Below are 21,349 nucleotides of genomic sequence, written 5' to 3'. Positions count from 1 at the left end.
GGGAGTAGTTGATTTAGTGGTGATTGACGTTAGACGCTGAATTTTATAGAGAAAACTACAGTTCGATTTCTCGCAACAGCAATTAAAAAGATATTGAAACCACTTGTTATTATAACTGACTTTAAACCAAATTAAGTATAAAAGAAACTCAAATGAAGAAATTAAAAAGTATGCTTATACTTTCCTAACATATATTTTGATATTTATATGTATTAATTAATTAATGTATATTATGCCTACTCTAGAAGAACACATACATAGTTAATATTGTTAGCAGCCTGCCATGACCAAGTGGCAGGACTTAGATGCATATAGCAATAAAGATTATGTTGAACTAAGAATTTGATTGCATATCAAGCATGCGTGGTTGTTAGTAAAGGATAGAGAAGAAAACATCATAATCAAAGAGTCTACATCAACAGTTTCATTTTTCATGGTTATAGTTTATTTCCTCAAAAATAGGAATTTAAATTTGTTTGTGGTAGTACATCTTCCTCTAATAAACACACATATTTGTCTCTTACTAATTACTATCAAGTGTGTATATTATAGATTTCGATTTATTGCTGTAAATGTATTCACAAAGTTGGTTGCCATTGGATCGAGATCATTCGGGTTAGATTTTAAATTCGATATTTCAAATTCTTTTAAATGCAAAATATGTATTGAATTCTAAATCGTCTGATTTTGATCCAATAACCACCAACGTCTTTGACTACGTGAATTGCTGTAGCAAATTCAAATCCCTACATAATTATTTGTTACATAGACAAATGCTCTTCACTTTCATTTCATATACTTCATCAACTTTTTCATTCTCTCTTTCCCCTTTCATTGAAATCATTAAAAAAATTAAAGAACAATAAATAGCCATTTTTATTTGGTGACTTACAATTTCCACCTTCACTCAAGTTTTCTTTCTTCCTTCTTTTATTCCCTTTAGATTCCATTTTTCATTTGATTTTGATTTTGATTTTCTTGTTTTGTTTCAAGTTTGTACAATATTTCAGGCAAAATTACATCGGCGGTCCTTTAACTGTTTCGTTGATTGTGAAACAGGTTATGTTTTGGTTGGAAAAATTATGATTATGATGATGTGGAGTTTGATGGATTCACTTATTTGAATGATTTTGGATATGAAGATGGAAGGATCTTATGATACATCATCATGCAATGGAAGAGAATCAACAAATAAAAGTCTTCAAATAATTGAATATTCACCTTATGATGAATCATCATGCATGAAATTATCATTTTCATTATCTTGGTTTGATGTAAGAGTTTTTTATGTAAGAATTAGTGGAATTCAAGTGAATGAATCAACACCACAATTTCTGAATCTTCATCATATACCTTTATGTCATGATACACTTTTAGAGGTAAATGGTGTTAGAAGCAATATGAACAATGATGTTGGAGATTCTTCGATTCTAAGAAGGGATAGAATTGATAAGAAATCTGAACAAGTCACTTTTGTGAATACAGATAGTATAAGATTAAATGGTAGCATGAAGTTTGAGATTTGTGAGAAAGATCAATGTATTCTCTCTTGTGTTCTTGAGATGAATAATGATAAGAGATTTTGGAGTATGAATTGTGAAACAAAAAGGACATCTAATAGTGGTTTTCTCAAAGGAAAACATGTTGGTGTATCTGATCCTGAAATTGAGGTTTATGTTGCTGGTTGCTTTTCAGGAACACCTATAATCTTAACTAGGACACTGCAGTTCAATTGTAAGAAGAAGCATAATAGGAAATTGGGCATGTTGGATGTGATTCCAGAATATGAAACAACTGAGTCCAAGAAAGATGTTTCTAATCATGATCATGATCATGGATTTGATTTACAGGTAAAATTACACAACGACTTTCTACTGCATGTTTGGAATCACAGTGAGTTTGATGAAATCATAGTGATATCGTAATTTTATTGAAGATTGTAACTTTTGCCAAAAGTATAGTGTATCATCGTGATTACGTCAAACTCACTGTCAATCTAAACATGCACTAATATGCGCAATTTTCGATTTTGTCTGTTAGGGATATCATAATTTTCATGATCATGGAATATACTAATTTTTGTGACTATGCAAATTTTGTGGATAATACAATTAACTATGTTTGAAGTTATGACTAAATGATTTATGTTTTTGGATTTGGAATAAAATGTGGCATATTCCTTTGATAGTACTAAACTTTTGTATAAATGTTCTATGGTTAAACTTATGTTTGGTTGAATAATCTAATACTATAAGTTATTAATGTTATCTATGTTTTGGTCCCTCTAGTAACTTTATCTTTAGATATTGGTCCCAACAATCCTGTCCTTGAAGTGTGACTGTAGCATGGGCAGGCACAAATCACAGCACACATCTCTTTTAATATTTATTGGGAAACTACTAATTTAACTTGTATTATTTTCTGTTTTGCATTCTCCAATAAATGCCCCTTATAAACCTTCCCCATTAAAAGACAAGTGTTGGTAATAGTGAGTCCTTATTCAGTTATTATTCTCTGTAGTGTCTCTTTCTTTTGTCTCTAGTTTTATGGAAAGGAGGTATGTAAATCTGAAGTTCGGTCGAGAAGTAAATAAAGTCTGACCAATGATTATTTCAGTCATTTATGGTTTTATCTGCTTTGAAATATTTACTTAGAAGTGTCTATGCATTAATCTATAATTGATTGCATTAATCTATAATTGATTTTCTAAGGATCAATGATCTCAGAATTCCATTTAACAAACCTTGTAAGCATTTCTCTGTACCATGTTAATTTGGTGCATACAGATTGGTTTATGGACATGTTATAAAATAACTTGTGAGTTATGACATGTACAAAACTTGGTTTTAATTATTCCAATAAGTTCTCTAAGTATAACTTAAAAAAACAACCTACAAACTCATAAGAACTTTTATGATAAATGCCTATTCCATGACTTAGCTTATGCTAGATTTGTGGTTAAAATCTTGTTATTCCTTATTTTGTTTTGTTTCATAGGTAGCCAAGTACAAAAGCTTCAAACAAGAACAAGAAGAAGATTACAACGATATGTATTGGCAAAGAACAGAATATATAGATGGGGAAAATGGTGAGCTATCATGGTTCAATGCTGGAGTAAGAGTTGGTGTTGGAATTGGACTTGGCATCTGTGTGGGAGTTGGAATAGGAGTCAGTCTCTTAGCGCGTTCATACCAAACAACTACTCGTAATTTCAAGAGGCGGTTCATATAACCCCTTTTGTAAGTTATTATTCGAGTCTAGTGCAAGTGGTTGATGCGCAGCGTGTGAGTGTTGTAAACCCTGGAGTATCCTCCCGATAAAAAATAAAAACCTTTTTGTGAGTTGGAATTTGTATCCTCTATTGTTCAAAGGCAAATACTTATATGTAGAAAACTTGGTAGTTCCATTGTTTAGTTCACAATCTTTGTCTTGGTTAATTTTAATACTTTTTCCCTCGATTTTTGTTTTGTTTCTTTGATCCTTTCATAAGCTTTCAAAGAAATGTTTTCATTTTGAAGGAGAGTATAAAAGTTCAATTACGTTAATTGGAATCATACAACACTTCTATATAAAACTTCAACGTACTAGTTCGATTCATACTCATAAAAAAGAAGAAGCAATATTGTGATATTCTCAAAGTAGCAAGTGTACTATTACTATATCATGATGAAATAACAACACTGCAAACAAAGGATAATTGTATCATAAATCTCTTAGTCTTAATTTGCATGGATCTAATGGCTTTATGATAATTACTATTAGTACTTGTATCTGCACTAAAGTTAAAACAAAGTTAAGTTCTTCATGTGGCTGGAGTTTCATTGCAAACTGGTTCTGGAGCTACCTCTGCTGAACAATGCCTATGGTTTGAGAGCTTATCATCAGAACCCCAAAAGTCTGCACATTTCAAATCATCCTGAACCATTATTTTGGAAAATTCCTCATGGTTATAGTTCAATTTGCTTTTTCCACCTAGTTCACTTGGAAGATTTTCCTCATCAAAGTAAGAACTCATTAGCTCAACACTATCTTTATTCTTAGGGTACACAAATTTCACCTTCTGAAATGTCTTGTTATCCAAGAAATACTTCACTATCTGCAAAAAAAATAAGTATAACCTTCAACTTTTATACAGAAATGCAATGGAATCAGTATTATATTTTTAGTTATGGTGAAATTTGATGATTTGGATTCTCTGCATTCACGAAATTACACGGTTGTTGACCTGAACCATTGATTCAAATTGGACGATTTACGTCCTGACTTTTAATTTTGGACCAAATTTACCAAAGTTGAAATGTGAACTGTTTAATCTTGATTTGATGGTGCAAATCACATGACTGCGTCAAATGTGTGATTCCCTCGGATCATGGTCAGACAGTCCATGTCCTTACTTTGTGTTTTGGACCAAATTTATTAAAGTCGAAACATAAACTATCAATCATGATTCGTTGGTCCAAGTCATGTGATTGTGACACGTGTGTGATTCCCATGGATCATGGTCACTAGTCAGGCGCTCCACGTGTTGACTTGTGTTTTGGACCAAATTTACTTAGGTCGAAACACGGACTGTCAAACCTCGATTCAACAGTCCATGACTGCGTCACTGCGTCATTCCATGATTGCAAGGAATTCATATCGACAATTTAATGATATCAATCTACGGAGAGAAAAGAAAGCAAACCTTCCAAAACGCTTCAAAAATTCGAGGAGGGTTATAAAGAAATGCTATGCCAAGCCTCTCAGGATAGTGATTCTGTAGAATACTGATGGTCTCTCTGGCTGATTTGAGGGGAACATTGTTGGTAATTGACCAGCCAGTGAAGTCTATCAACCAAGCCATTTGTTCTTGACCTGGTGGAAGATTAAGCATAGCATTTTCCAATAGATACACAAGATGCTTAATTTGATTGTCCAATGAAGAAGTGTTCTGCAACAAACTCATCAAACATTCAATTTATATACCCTTTAAGCTCTAGAAAATTAGAGATATACTGTATCGATAAACAGTTTAATTAAATGCTTATAACATCATAAGCAACTGTTATACAAGTGTTTATGTATAAACTATGAGCATGCTTGTATTGACTTATTTTGACTTATCTATTGACATAAGCACTTGTGAGTTTGTTTTTGAGAAATTATGAAAATAGCTTATGACGTGTCTATAAGCCCGATTTCAACTTATTTGTATAAGCTGTCCAGGATAGCTTATTAAAATATCTTATATCTTATATGAAACCAATTTGCTTTATTTTATCTTTTTATAGAAATAGTTTATACATAAACAAGCGTTTATGCTATAAACATTTAATGAAGATATTTATCCAAACAGACCTATTTATATTTTGGAGAGCTTATGGAAATAAGCTAAAAACAACTTATGAACATGTCATGAGCTATATCCATAAACTCTCCAAAACAGGCTAGCAAGTGCTTATACCAATAGATAAACTCAAATAAGTCAATCCAAACATGCCTTATAGTAAAACCAAATATCTCAAAACCATCATACCTGCATTCCAGGTCTTAAAATAAGAACAGTCCTTCCTTGTCTGTCGTGAAATCCGGCTCTATAAACTTTCCCTGTCTCCCCTTCCTCTGCAACTTCATCCTGAATCATAATTTACATCGTCTTGAATTATTTCAGACAATATTTATGCACCAAAATTGTAAAAAATGAAACCAAACACAAAACTTACCCATCGAATTTTCTCAGGCTTGTAGACTGATCTCCACTTGAGTGTGTCTTCTAACATCTTCTTTGACTTGTCGACATTCCAATTCCGAGCTTCCAAATATCGCCTTAAACAAGCATCGGTGCAGTACTTTAAGCTGTGCCCTGATAAGGGTCCAATTGCTACCTTGAGCTCGTTAATCTGGTCGTAAAATTTCAATACTCAGAATCAGAATCATGATCTAACAAAGGTAATAAATAACTTATAACATAATATAACATAAGATCACCAAACGATAAGAACAAGATTTTTATACTCAAATTTATTGTTCAACTTGCTTTTATGAATGTATCAAAACATTAACGACTTAACATTCAACTCAATTTTAACTAAAACCAATATTATAAAATCAATTCATTCAAAATCAATATTTATCGCCGCAGAACCAAACACAAACAATATAAGAGCTTTTTCCAATACAACTGATTTTTAAACTTGAACTTATTGTTCAACTCACTTTCATAAGAATATATATCCAAACATAATTCACTTTACATTTAACTTAATTTTAACCGGAATCAATTATTCAAAATCAAATTTTGTTCACCGGCAGAATCAACTTACCTTGGTTTCAGCATAAGCCTCTTTGGTTTTCTCGTCTTGTTGAGTACTACCCCATAGATTAAACATGGCAACTGAAGATTCCTTGTGAACTTGGAAACTAGTGCTTATATAGTCTTTTCTTTTCACTTTTCACAACCAATTCCTATTCAATATCAACAACAACAAACTATTATGATCAAAGGCAAAGCCACATAGAATCTAAAACAAAGATAAATATACAAAATTCTCAACAAAGCTCATAGATCACACAAACATAGTCCATTAAGGATTTAAGAATAATTTGTTCTACCATAGCAGATGTAAATCCAAAATTCTAGGAAATACTAATAATTAATAGTTCTACCATCTCACATGTAAATCTTTGTCATGAAAATATAATCCTAGAAGAAACTTTACTTTTGATATATAATCAATAAAACATAGTTTTTCTCATAATTCATTATAATAGATCCATAAAAAGACAGAAAATACATAAAATTATCTATATTTCATGTTCTACTAAGCTATCCAAACAAAAATATAAGCAGAAATCACAAAGTTTTTAGCAGAAAAATGAAACAAACAAAAAAAATCTAAAAATGAAAAAGTATGGAGAATAAAGGAACAGAACCTGTAAAGTTGAGAGATACAAATAGTGGTTTCAGAAGAAGACAGTAACCTCACAACAAAGAGTGAGGAAAGAAGAAGAGAAGGTTCATGTGTCATATGCATGAAACATTGTTAAGTATTTCCAATAATAAAAACAAAAACATATGACATTGTCACATTTTGACCATAGGAAAAATAATTGAAAAAAAATAAATAATAAAAGTAAAATGGCAATCCAGTGAACATAACTCAATTGGTATGGATATTGCATTTTATGCAGGCCGGGGTTTGAACCCATAATCTTTTACGATCAGATGAATTTCTAATCATTAGATTACTTAACAAAAAAAAAAAAAGAACCACTTCTAGAAAAACACATGGGTTTAATCCAAAATTTTAAGATAGACAATAAGTATATAAATGCTCACATATATATATATTGTTTAACATCCAACAATTTTTTCTCAATATCCAACAAAAAAAATTCATTCATATATGCTTGCAATGCCGTTGGTATTGAGAAGCATGGTAAAGTTTAGCGCAGCAGATATGAATAAAATTGGGGAAATATTAATTATGAATCGATGATTACAATGTGTGTAGAATGTAGTTTATACAGTGATTATAAGGTAGTAATTAACATAACCAACAAGCAACTAATTATAACTAACCAGTCATTACTTTAACCAATATCAAATTAATTCTAACAAATCTATATTAGCATCTGACAATTGATGCTCTATTAACGGACTAGTCGTCCGATCACCACAATATTAGGAATTTTTTTATATTAGCAGTCAGTCAAACCATCAATTTTGATACCACTATTGGATCACAATGAGAGTCCAAGAATCATCGCGTTATAGATTTTGAGTAACCATACAAATAAATTAGACAAACATCTTAATCAAAAACTTTAAAAGATTTGGTATATGGATCTCTCTCTTCCGGAAGATTTTAAATTTATAATATCAAAAAAGTTTATATCATATTTTATTAGAAAAGCCTAATGTATTTTATTAAAAAGTGATCCATAAAAACAGGAATATCAATAAAATAAAAACTCGTTGCAAGTATTAGAAATGACTACCTTCACTAGCTTATGAGCCACCATATTACTTTGTCTTCGAGTGAACATGGGAAATGTGTTGGGAGATTGACGACATAGCTCGCATTCAATTTTTGGAGTATCATCTATTTGAGAGATAGTTTGGTCCTAATAAACAAAATAAATCAAATGTCTCGCTATTAACTTTAAGATTAGTCTCATGACAAATTCAAAAAGGTCTAAGTCGTAGAAATATCTTGATGAGTTATTAAGAGTCAAAATTCTTAAATTACAAAGTAAAAAAGGGAAAACATTGGCATCAAATTTCATTTTTGATAATCTGATAAGAAATTCCATTTTTTGTGAAAAAATTGAAATGTGCTCTAACAATTGACTGGTAAACCAGTTTAAACATACAATTTGTGAATCTCTAGTTAGATATTTTTAAAAAAAAGGTAAGTTAGGTGGATGGTCAGTATAGTTGCATTTCCACTTTCAATTTACATGTGCCAAAGTCATGAGAAAGATTCCCACGTGAACATAAAAAAATCTTCAGTGCTAGGAGAGATTTCCACCACAAAGTAGCATGTTGATTGATTCCTACCCTCCATAAATAATACAGTACTAGGTCAAACTTTTTAGTACGCAGAGAAAGAATGTCCATAGTCCAACGACCCCAGTAGTACCCCACGATATATGGGACACACAACACAACTTGACTCTTCCAACGATAAAATTGAAGGAGCACATGGTGCTTTCTATTTGAGATCTTGATCCAACAATAGCCTTCTTAAACTTGTCGTTTTGATGTCTCAGATGGCAATCCATACTGCTGAGCTTGACCTGAAAAAATGAGTTCTGCTGGAACTGCATTCAAAAATCTAATTTAAACCCATTAAAATACTAGTAACCCAATAAAGAAAAAGCGAACATACAGAATTGATCATAATTTCACTATATAAAATATGATTTCATACCAACCAATGATTTACACATATGATATGACAGAACATTTCCATCTAAGCTTGACATCAATATCCATGGCTAAGCCTAAATGATTTCACAGTATCACCCATAGTGAAACTAACTGGTTTTTAAACTCTCTTCATTGATACACCACTAACACATATACAGACCTCTACAATGAACTACATGCAACTATTATAACTTCACTTTGCAGACAAAGAGAACTAAAGATGAGTACTATGCTTTTACATGACATAACTCGGATCCAGGTGGAGTCGAACCACCAACCTCCCATACATATAGTAGTATGGGGGCTCATTCCAATATGAGCATATGGATCCATCATAGGCAATAAGACAATCTCAAAGAACATATCTGGGTAACATTGTTGAGCCATTGCTGAGTACCATTAAGTTTATATAATTTCATGAGAATTTATTTTCCTACCACTCGTGATTCTTAAAAACCACCCGTCCAAGTTTGCTCATCCGGTAAAAACACAATTTTGTCTAAATTTACTCATCTGGACAAGGATATATTTGGCAGCTGTCGTTTCCAAAATATAAGTGAAAAACTCTCCAAGTTTATATACAGAACTGTTGGATCCATATTCATTTAAGTAGATTCTTAGAACCCAATTTACATTGTTAGATTGTTAGATACCAGTACGCAAAGACAAAATTCATTTGAAACATAAACTTTTTAAGTATAAATTAATATGAAAATATGATATGACATTAAATTGTCTATACCAGTACCCAACAATGTAAATAGGGTCTCTTTCACCTTTTTATTCTAAATAAAAGTATCATTTATTTAAAAATGGGCACTGTAAACTTAAAAGAAAAACATGCAATGTTGGTGTAAACTAAATCTACTGTGTTGGTTATTTCTAAAATCGGTTACAAAATATGCATAAATGAAAAGATATGTTACCATTGGATAACGATGTAAAATTATTTTACGCCGTTGATGCATATCCCTTAAACTCAAGTTAAAATTTTAATATACAAAGAATGTATATGACAAGCACAAATTTTACCACATTTTTCAAAAAAAAAAAAAACTTTAAACTTATTACACAATTTTGTACCTGAATCAGATCAGAATAGTAAACCAGACTCTTATTTGATTCTTAAAAAACAACTTTTAATACTTCAGAATGGTAAACCAAATCTCATTTGTTTATGATTTACTATACCGACTCTGTTGAATTTGATTGTGCATAGGTCTAGACTACTTGTAATGTTGAAAAATGTATGAAACAAATTAGTCCTTATAATAAAAATATAAGGGTAGTGTCCTAACCATATTTCAAATTCATAAATTAGAATTCATCATCTTTCCCTTCTTTCTTCTTTCATTATCCTTTTTCCTCCATTGAATGAAGAAACTCACAACATTCATCTGTGACGACACACCGGTCTTCCTCTATTTTTTACTACACAGATGAGCATGCGCTTAAAGTTTATACTAGCCCAAAGACTAGTTAAACTGAAAGCATACACTCCCGTCCTAAAATTTCCTTCAAACAAATTAAGATAAATATAAACCTGGAAAAATGAATTGTATTAGGAACAATACAATTTTAAAGCCCAATAGCAAAAGGCTGACTCAACATAAATATATGACCTTAACATAAAATATTTAGGCCATAATATGAATGTAAAATTAATTGAATATTTAGGAAATCAATCATGCTAGATGACATTAAGTACATTAGTGTTCAAACACTTACAAGCTGGTGTCCTCCAAATATAAAATGGAGTTATCCCGAACAAATAACAAAATTATCACCTCACAAATGAAGCTCGATAAAATAATGCTATTTCAACTCCACAAAAATTCTGCAAAGAAACCAAAACAAAGTTAGTTAATATGACTCTAACCATTGCCATGAACCAGTAACAATCATTCAAGGTGAAAACAGATACCTCCAATAGAAGCATCAAACGGTCTTCTTCCCTGCTAGGCTGCTACACAACTGTAGGACAAGTTGTACAAGCCAATACTGGAAGCTCGGTCCTCTAGCAGCAATCAGATCTTCATAATTCACTTAATAAGATGTTACTCCAAGTCACACCATGCTTGAAAAGGTGGAATGTAATACAAACTACTGCAAAAAGCCTTGAAGATACACTAGGTACAGTTTTTTACAGCGATTTGCACTCACCAGCTAGTAGGCTCCTTCACATACAATAGAATCCAACACATCCCAGGAATACCCAATCACAAGTCGAATAACAGTTTATACTACAACGGTGAAACGCCGACCAGTTTAGATAGTTATTTCATGTAAGCAGATATATATTGGAATAATTCAAATAAACTTTGCAACTTCAAAGCTTGAATAGTCATTTCATGTAAACAGTTATACACTGGAATAATTCAAATAACGTTTGCAACTTAAGAGCTTGAGATTCTACATTTCATAGTACAAGTGTATAATTTAAGTGTAGAAAATTTAACACTAGAAATTGAAATATGACAAAAAGATGAAAGAATAAAATAACTCAATGATGAAAATGTTGCACATGTATGTCTGTAATAAATTGATTAAAACATATCCAAGACTTTAATTGTAGCCATAGCCTTCAATTTTGATCAATACACTATAAAATAATGTCATGAATTCAGGAATGAGTTACTACAAGTATAAGAGACTATACAACTATAAGTATAAAAGAGACTATAAAATGTTCAATTCTAGTCTAGTAATAATATTATAACAACATAACCATGTACCTTGTTATTGCATTGTATACATCAAAGTGTTATTAATTGCTTTGTATACATCAAAGTGTCGATAATTGCTTTGCAGAAATAGGTTTCGTAACGAGGATAGTGTAAATTATAATCCTAATATGTGTGGCGCATAAAAGAGTAAAGAAAAAGAAGACAACAAGAAAGACACAACAGAGGGGGAGAGGCGGGGCAAATAAATAAAAGATAATGTCCCCAAACCTAGCTCTCCCCTCTCAAAACAAAATAACTGTAATTTTATTACGATTTGCGGACCTGCCATGCAAGCGCACCTAACATGGCAAAGATCCATTAACAAATACTACAAAAACGGAACAAGTACCTTCTGTTGTTGTATATACATGACACTCATATTATATTACATGTATCTCTCACAACCAAAACGTTTGAGTGTGGCGCATAACGGAGTAAAGAAAAAGGAGAAGACAACAAGACAGACACAGCAGAGGGGGAGAGGCGGGGCAAATAAATAAAAGATAATGTCCCCAAACCTAGCTCTCCCCTCTCAAAACAAAATAACTGTAATTTTATTAAGATTTTAGGACCTGCCATGCAAGCGCACCTGACATGGCAAAGATCCATTAACAAATACTACAAAAACGGAACAAGTACCTTCTGTTGTTGTATATACATGACACTCATATTATATTACATGTATCTCTCACAACCAAAACTTCTGATCTTGCCAATTGAAGTTTGCAAGGGATACAAAATATAAAACTCCAATAAAATCTGCACACAGTAAATAAAAGAATTAATATAACTTTATCCAGTCACATGAACCAGCTGTAACTATCATTAGGGATAAAAACACATACCTCCAACAAAAGAATCAAATGATTTTCCCTGCTTCACAAAAATTTAGGACAATTTGAGCAAACTAGTCCTGAAACATTAATCCTCTAGCAGCAATCTGGTCTTCAGATTTCTCTTGACATCAATAGTGGAAACTACACCAAGAACATTATTCCTTGACGGCCAATTTAAGTAGTTCATACAACAAAATCCCACACATGCCAACAAAACCCAATTACAAGTCCAACTAGCAGCTTATATTACAATTTACAACAGCAAAACACCAACCAGTTTCAACAGCCATTTCATGTCTACAGTTATGGTATTGAACAAATATGGATATCATATACTGGGAAAATTATAAACTTTGCAGCTCAAGAACTAGAGATATGTGTCACGGTCCCAAGTTTGTAAGAGTGCTCGTGAGTGAACAAAGATACACACACACACACACATTTGTCTTGAATAAATTGATTAACAGCCATAGCCTTTGATTTTAATCAATAAACCATATAATAATGGCATGAATTCGAGACATGTTAATTATTATAAGTAAAAAAGAGATTGTTAAATGCTCAAGTCTAGCAATAGAACAAAAACGTACTTGGATATTGCACCACATAACTCAACCAGTTGCAAATTGCTTGTTGAATTAGGTTTCGTGACGGTAGATTGTTAAATAGAACAATCCAAATATGTGTGGGGCACAATAGACTGAAGCAAAGTAACAGAATTAAAAAGAAAAGCAAAAAAAAAAAAAAGCTAGAAGAAAGAGGAGAAGACACAAGGCACACACAACAGAGGGGGAGAGAGAGGCGGGACAAAGAAATAAAATAAAATGTCCACAAACCTATCTCTCCCCTCTCAACACAAAATAACTGTAATTTTATTAAGATTGTTTGGATCTGCCATGCAAGCGCACCTGACATGGCAAAGATCCGTTAACAACAGAACAAGTACCTTATGTTGTAGTGTATATACTTTACACTCATATTACATGTATCTCTCAGCAACCAAAACTTCTGATCTTGCCGATTGAAATTCGCAAGGGATGAAAACATATACCTCCAAATCTTCCCAGCTTCACAAAACTTCAAGACAGTTTGAACAAATCAGTCCTCGGGAACCTTAATCCTCTAGCAACAATCAGGTCTTCAGATTTCTCCTTACAAGATGTATTCCAGGTCGCACAATGTTTGAAAAGAGTATAATACTTGACAACAACATTACAAATACACCATGAGCCTCAATGTTACACGTACAGTGTTTTACTGCAATCTGCACTCACCAGCTAGTAAGCTTCTTGGAAGCTTATTACTGTAACAGTTCGTACAACAAATCCCACACATGCCAAGAAAACCTATTAGAAACCCCACTAAGAGCTTATAATTCAGGGGCAAAACACCCATCAGTTTCATACAGTCACTTGATATCAACAGTCATAGTATTGAACAAATATGGATGTCAGACACATTCACCACCATATAGATACAATTACTGGGAAAATTAAATAAACTTTGTAGCTTAAGAGCTATAGATAATATGTATCATAGTACAAGTGTGTACGAGTGTTCATGAGTAACAAACATATGCATATGCGTTTTTATTTACTGTATTCACTAAATAAGTTAAGTTCCTCTCAGCCAGATAATTTTGATGCCTCTCCGACTTAGTTAATGTACAAATTCAAAGTTTTGAGTGGTAACAGATAGGTATTACTAGTATGTATGATATTTAAATTTAATTTAGACTAGTCTAAATGCAGAACATTGAATTAAAGATGACATAAAGATGTAATTAATAAAATAAGCCGTGGACGAAAATATTGCACATCTCTATCTTAATTCTTAACTAAATTTGATTAAAGCATATTGTGGAGTTTAATTGCAGGCATAGCCTTCAATTTATACAATATTGGGCATGCTATGAGTTCAAGACATGTGAGTTATTATAACCTATAGTAAGTATAAAAGAGATTATAAAGTGTTCAATTCTAACAAAAACATAACTGTTTACCTTGTTATCATTGCATTGTCGTGCCAATAGCCAATTGCTTGTTGAATTCAATGTTATCAATCGCATGTCACAGAAAATAGTTGTCCAATTATAACGCCGCCATAGCAACTACTATTTGACAATATTTTATACTAAATAGCATATTCTCACAAAACAATAGCTATTTGTTCAAATTTTGTTTCGTCATAGTGCTACGACCCGTTATAGCTTCTATTTAACACCATCGGTTGAATTAGGTTTCGTAGAACAATAGATTGTTAATTAGAATCCTAATATGCGCAGCTGGTAAAAAAAACAGAAAAGAAAAGCAAAAAGGAGAAAAGGCAAGACACACCCACAACAGAGGGAGAAAGTGGCGGGGCAAATAAAAAAAAGACCCCAAACCAATCTCTCTCCCTCTCAAAACAAAATAACTGTTATTTTATTAAGCTTTTTCGGATCTGCCATGCAAGCGCACCTGACATGGCAAAGATCCATTAACAAAATTCACACAAACTGAACAGAGTACCTTTCACATCACATCTATCTCTCTCTAGCAACCAAAAATTCCGATCTAGCCGATCGAAATTCAAAACCGATACAAAATATAACAACATCATCATATAGGATTATTATCATAAACTAAAAATATTGAACTAATTTTGTGTTAATCGATCTGATTCAACACAGATTTTGCATCAAATCCACGATCATCACTAGATCCACCACGACGGCGAGACCTAACAAACAAATAACCAAATCGATTAAACGAAATCCAAATAAATAAATTGCAGAAATCGAAACTAGAAGTCGAAACTAAAATAAAACTAGAAAATTAACTAACCTTATTGGATTCATGATCAGATAACCAGATTGAATGAGTATGTGTCTGCGTCAAATCTCAATTTCGAAGGTCTCGAATCGATAACGATTCAACGAAATCGAGATCGAAACGATGAGAAAAAACGAACTGAAAATTAGGATTGGTGATGATACAATTTTGACGCGGCAAATAGGGTGAGAGAAAGAGATGGTTAGGGTCGTTTATATATAGTGAATTATGGAGAAAATGAACAGCTGTGGTTAGTTTCTAACAACTATATCAACGGTCCAGATTGAATAGGAGAATTTATTGAATATATTTGTTTTTTTTTTTACCAAAGAAGATTGATTTTTTTTTTTTTTACAATAAGATTGAATATTTATTTGTTTTTTTAGATTCATCGTGAATTTAATTTGATGTATATAGATTATAATTATTCATTGGAAAATTGATGTATTTTGACAAAATTGTAGACTAAATACATTAGTTTTATCATTAATCTAAAACTTAAATTTTTTTATACATAGGACCGGATGGGATGAAGTATTATTTATCAGCTATGCTATATGTCACGAAACGAAAAATACGAAGACGCCCAAAATTGGCAAACGTTGTTTGAATCCCACCCACAACTTTTCTTTTTCTCTATTCTTTATATCACTACTTTACAAATATTTAGACTGTGTAACCACACCACCAACTAGTCTTGCAACAAAGAGAACTTCTTTGAAAATAAGAACTCTGTCGGTGTAACCACACCACCACCAACTTGCAATCCAAATTTCAAATCTTATTGCAGCCATCAAGAAACTATCTCTACACGGCTACACCCCAACCCCAATCATGGCTAACGTCTTCTTTATATTCAAATTTCAACGTATACAAGGTTCCCATTGTGCTAATCAAAACAGTGCTTATGCTTAATCTAAAATACTTTTTCCCAATTCAAGTGGGGTGCATGTCAATCGGTTTAATTGATAATTTGCCATCAGTTTTGATTCTTTGGATTTGTTTTATATAAAAAAAAAAATAGATTAGCACTGTTTTGTACCGACATACTGTAGCCTTTTTCCCATGTTTCACCTGTTCGTGGGTTTCGTGAACTGAGTGTTCGTGATACTCAGCATTTTCCATTATTTATTTAGGTTACGAAGGAAAGAAGGTTGTAGATAATGACGACCAGAGATATTTTTGTCTGACACGTGTTTTCGTGTCTATCTCTTTTTTTCCTAGGCTACTGGGACTTCTTATTTGGAAGCTTTTGGGTTGGCCAAAAAATTAACACTTGTTTGGCAGGGCTTTAAACCGTTGGGTCATATTAACATATATGGGAGTTGATATTTGAACCCCCTCTCGTTTGAATAAACCCATCTATCACATAAATTAAATAAATTATTTTACTTAGGTGTGACCTCTTGTCTTTTTTAAGGTAGAAAACTTGATCAAAGAAAAAAATCAATTCAATGTTATGTTCAACCATACATTTTGAAATTTATATGAGACATTTTGAAATCTAACAAATCTAAATCTATTTCGCTTCACAGGTAAGGTATTGTTGTCACCTTAATGGGAGCGGCAATTGTTGCAATGTTCATGAGAAAATCCTAAATTGCTTTCTCGCGGTAGTAGAATGATGATAACCACAATGGATGTGCATACTCCAAGAGTTTATGGGGCAAATGATCTAATGATTAAAAAATATAATATTACACAAATTTCAAAATAATATTGTTATATTTGCATTCTTAAAATGTGCATAAGAACACGTATTAACATTTTTTATTTTCTTATTACATCATTAACTATTTAGAGTAATGATGCATGTGAAATTTTTCGTAGAAAAGTCTTCAAAACTAAAGATCAAGGCAGCAATTGTTTTGATTCAAGAGGTAATGAAATATATCCAACATCTTCCATTATCAAATGGAGTAGTTGGTTCTTTCTTGTGTAATTGAGATGCTACTCATTAAAGAGATGCTTTGGATAGATCAAAGAACTATCCAAATAGTAAAATTATTAATGTGCGCTACGAATGAGTGTCGATGGACTACAACATGAGGAGAAGGAAACATTTCTGCACATTGCTAGTTTCTTTAAATGGGAGATCGAGAGGGAACATTATGTAAACTGTAAAGTGAATTAAAGATTTATTTTTTAAATTTTATGATCAAAAAAGAAATTTTAATAAAATGATTAAATATTTAAAATTATATTTTAAAAGAAATTATTTAAACTAATTTATCATTCGAAAATTTTCCAAAAACAAAAATAAAAAATATTGTCCAAAATTATTTTAAAAAAACTAAAATAAATGAGTCCATGAACTATTCTAGAAAGGCTTTGAAAAAATGTTTTAGAAAGTGATTTATGTTTCCCATGAATAGCAGGTTGGCATAAACTAGAAGATAAATTTGCACACCTTTGTTGTGTGATAGAAAGTTTATTTTGTTATTCATACTTTGCTTACATTAATGAATATCGCATGACTTTGTTTTTATCTTCTTGAATCTGAAAATACATTGTTAATTGTTTATTCATGCTTAATTTGCTTACACCCTAACAACTAAAATGAATAAAGCATTGTAAAAAATTAAATTAATATTGCATGACTGTATTGGATTTTTCTTCATCTTTTTTTATTAAATTGCTTCCATAATCCATATAAGTACATTTGGTTAGAATTTTTTGTGTAAAAAGTAAAAACTTTGTTTAGTGTTCAACCTAATGCCATAGTGTGAATTATATTAACATGTTACATTAGATCTATCTAATATAATAAAACCAAATTTACTAACTTGTACTGTTTTTATATTCTTTATTGTAATTTACTCTATTAATAATATGTGGACAAAATAAAAATATGAATCTAAGCATAGAAATAAGAGCAAAACAAAATTATAGGAAACTTAATAAAAAAATTATAAGAAAACAGAAAACATAAAATAATTATAGAAATTTAGTCAATAAAAAAAATATTATAGAAATAATAAGATGAATACACATAAAAATAGGAACATAGAAACATAAACAATTTTACTAGCAAGTTTACTAATTTATCCTTATCATTTTTAATAATATTCCAAAATTTCTACCTTTTATGTAATTTTACTTTCATTTTTTGTTTAAATTCATTGCTTTAATATAAGTGAAATTCTAAATTCTAATACGTGTAAAAATCAATTAAAACTCAATTATAACTATTCCTACTCAAGACATGTTAACATGACATGTGAGTCACTTACATGTTGATTCTCTAAATTCATGCATAAACTCAGTTGAGCAACTCCCATGTTGCTCAAAAACTCAACTAAGTTAATTAATGACTTTACCCACGGGAACAATGTTTATTGTATTAGCTTGTTGATAGCCACAATGGTCACCTCCTTTGAAGCGAAAAAGAGTTAATGTACCTGATCGGCGAAATTGGAGATAGATTCATTGGTCTGGAGCGACTGTCGGAAGTTTAAAAACAGAACCGAGAGCCATGCATATATGCAATCACCTATTGTCTACGACCAATAGTAGCTATAAGGTATTTCGTATGCAAAAATTTCAACACATTGGAGATAACCGGTCGATGTCAAGAACATCATTCTCTCTTGTTTCTTATTACTCTTGTTTCTTATTATTCTCTTAAGAGGGACGATAACAATTCAGTTGCAATCCTGTTGATCCAAGAGAAACTGTAGAATTCTGCCCTATTTTTTAAAGTGATTATTTTTTTAACAAAATTTATTTATTTTTAAAATAAGTTGTAACCAACGGCCTCTGAATATATCCAACAATATATATATTTTTTAATCCAACTATAAATATATAGATAGACAAAAAAAAAATACTTCATAAAATATACTGCTAAACCGTTGAAATAATTTGGTCATGTTTTGTTGGGTAACTTAGGAATTAAGAAATGAGAATTGTTGATCTAGAAGGAGATGGAAATGAGCAATTATTCAGCAAAAGTGGAGGCCGTGGCCTACCCCCACAACACTACTTTCACGTTAAAAGCTCCAATACAATTTAACTTAGTTTTCTGCTTAACTTTGAATGTGGAGCCAAACCAAAAGAGGAAACAAGCACTCACATTACATGTCTTTAATTATAGTAGTTGCTTTACTTTTGTTATTAAGCACTATTTGAATTTGAATTTTAATTGTTTGTTGTAACATTTGGCAGCATTTACTTGTTTGATTGGAATTAATTGAAGTGAAGTGGTAAGGTAGGTGCTGATTTTGGTTCTCACCTTCAAATGAGTGATAAATTCTCTCTAGAAATTTTAACATTGGTTCATGTTAAAAGTCGAATCCAAAAACTTGGTTAAGTCAAAAAAAATTCGCATAATTTTATCTAAGTGTTTTTGGGTCAAACTTATCATATTTTACTATATATATGTATAACAATGATTAACATCTAATAATTAATAAAATTAGTTTATTTTTCATTTGTTTGCAACTTCTTTAGATCCGTGTGAAATAACACAATTTAACACTCAATATACGTTTGAGGGAATAACAAGTACCAACACTTATTAAATTATCAAAAAAATAAAAATACACGTGTTCATTTATTTTTTTTTTAACAAATTTTTCAGTTTCCATAAGGTGCTGAGAGAATTGGTCGAAATACTTCCCATGAAAAGAGTATAAGTTTGATGATCTCTAAAGTCAGTCGTTTATTTAAAAAGTATTTTAATTTTGTAATATTTTATTGTCGACTTTAAAGATTAGTCTTATAACGAGTTCAAATAGTCTAAATATTAGGATACTTTGGGACGTAAATGTTGGTCAAGGACCCTTAACTAGGATGGTTTAGAAAAAGCAAGTTAATAAATTCCACTCTAATTGAGTGCTAAATTATCATATCGGTATAAAAGAAGGGTGAGCTTGCTCTACCATTTTATAATTTGGAGAGTTTATTCATCGACTAATAAGAATAGCCACATAAATAAATTTGCACATGATATTTACAACTCACTTGTGATAAACTTTTATTTTACATGCATATGATTTATTCTTATCATATTGATCGATGGGTAAATATCCACAAATTATGATGGGTAGTTTAGAAAAAACCTAAAAGAAAACATGCACGATCTTATTTAAGCAGTCGTCTAATCTTTTACTACTTATCATTGGCCTAAAAAATTAGGTAACATACATTTATATTATTAATTTATTATCACAATTCACAATCATAAAAATATTATAGACATGATTTTTTTTAAAATGTAGTGTTTTTTAAAGGATAATAAAAACATAAAAAGATTGCTTGCGCATAGATTGTGCCAACCTTGGCAAAGTTTCCTTAGTCCTTACTTGCTCCCATAAGCTAAATAACATTCCACTAATTTGTTGCTTTTGATGAAGGACGTGATCAAATATAAAATGCTAACTTTATGCTATTATGTAACTTCGTGTTCGACTGCGAGAATGTTCTTTGTTTAACATGCAAGTAATAGCTAATCAGTTTTGCTTCAAAAAAAAAAAATAGCTAATCAGTTTTTTTCTTCTTTTTTGGAAATAATAATAGCTTTGATTTCTGAAAATTTATGTTGTATGTCTAACAGAATTTTTTATAGAGATTAGTCACCATTAAATAACAAGAAAATTTTATACATATAACATGTTAATAAAAAAACGGCTACTGAGTAATGCATATGTGGTTCGTAGAGTTAAGCATATATAAGGTTCATATAGAGTTCACAGGATTTTCACTTCTTGAAACAATTTTTATTTTTTTTAAGAAACATTTTTTAAACAAATTTTCAAAAATGTTTGATTGACACTCAGTTTTTTTACACACAAGAGACTTGATTAATCACATACAAAATTTCTATTGGTTTAGTTTATTAGATAGTTAATTTATATCACATATAATATTGAAAGTTGATCGTGTAATTGAAATTATCCACGATTTTGTTTAAGAGTTAGGTTAAGTATATTCAACTGAATTAATCATATTTTTAAAATGATTAATAACATATGAAAACTGAAAAGCCTAGGAGAAAAAATGAGTGTGGATATATTTTCATTTTTGTTAATAACAATTTTCACTTTCTCTTTTTGAATC

At 31.2% G+C, this 21,349-nt stretch overlaps 2 protein-coding genes and 1 long non-coding RNA gene across 5 annotated transcripts; 1 reads left to right on the top strand and 2 right to left on the bottom strand.

The window, feature by feature from the left end:
- Positions 1-344: 344 nt before the first annotated feature.
- LOC123886345 (uncharacterized protein At1g01500) lies at positions 345-3,458 on the top strand. Of its 3 annotated transcripts, none has more exons than XM_045935682.1 (3): positions 345-436; positions 1,060-1,850; positions 2,998-3,458. In XM_045935682.1, exons 2-3 carry the CDS (start codon positions 1,125-1,127, stop codon positions 3,229-3,231), a joined length of 960 nt encoding a protein of 319 aa, XP_045791638.1. In that variant the 5' UTR covers positions 345-436; positions 1,060-1,124; the 3' UTR covers positions 3,232-3,458. The 3 variants fall into 3 exon arrangements, with proteins under 3 accessions (XP_045791638.1, XP_045791631.1, XP_045791629.1); XM_045935673.1 differs by lacking the exon at positions 345-436 and adding an exon at positions 800-883; XM_045935675.1 differs by having other exon boundaries at positions 434-1,850.
- A 164-nt stretch (positions 3,459-3,622) lies between these two features.
- On the bottom strand, positions 3,623-7,053 carry LOC123886363 (phosphatidylinositol transfer protein 3). The gene is made up of 6 exons (XM_045935689.1): positions 6,913-7,053; positions 6,303-6,444; positions 5,703-5,879; positions 5,516-5,614; positions 4,685-4,930; positions 3,623-4,096 (listed from the first exon to the last, which is right to left on the bottom strand). Exons 2-6 carry the CDS (start codon positions 6,366-6,368, stop codon positions 3,803-3,805), a joined length of 882 nt encoding a protein of 293 aa, XP_045791645.1. The 5' UTR covers positions 6,369-6,444; positions 6,913-7,053; the 3' UTR covers positions 3,623-3,802.
- Positions 7,054-8,877: 1,824 nt separating this feature from the next.
- Positions 8,878-15,527, bottom strand: LOC123886339. Its single transcript, XR_006801282.1, has 5 exons — positions 15,302-15,527; positions 12,486-15,197; positions 10,839-12,399; positions 10,643-10,751; positions 8,878-10,457 (listed from the first exon to the last, which is right to left on the bottom strand). It is a non-coding gene; the product is annotated as an uncharacterized LOC123886339 (long non-coding RNA).
- Between the last annotated feature and the right edge of the window lie 5,822 nt (positions 15,528-21,349).

The sequence above is a fragment of the Trifolium pratense genome, linkage group LG1 (genome assembly GCF_020283565.1).
Source record: "Trifolium pratense cultivar HEN17-A07 linkage group LG1, ARS_RC_1.1, whole genome shotgun sequence".
Taxonomy (NCBI): Eukaryota; Viridiplantae; Streptophyta; class Magnoliopsida; order Fabales; family Fabaceae; genus Trifolium; species Trifolium pratense.
The sequence above is the reverse complement of the archived record's forward strand: the minus strand, read 5'-3'. Positions and strand labels throughout refer to the sequence as shown.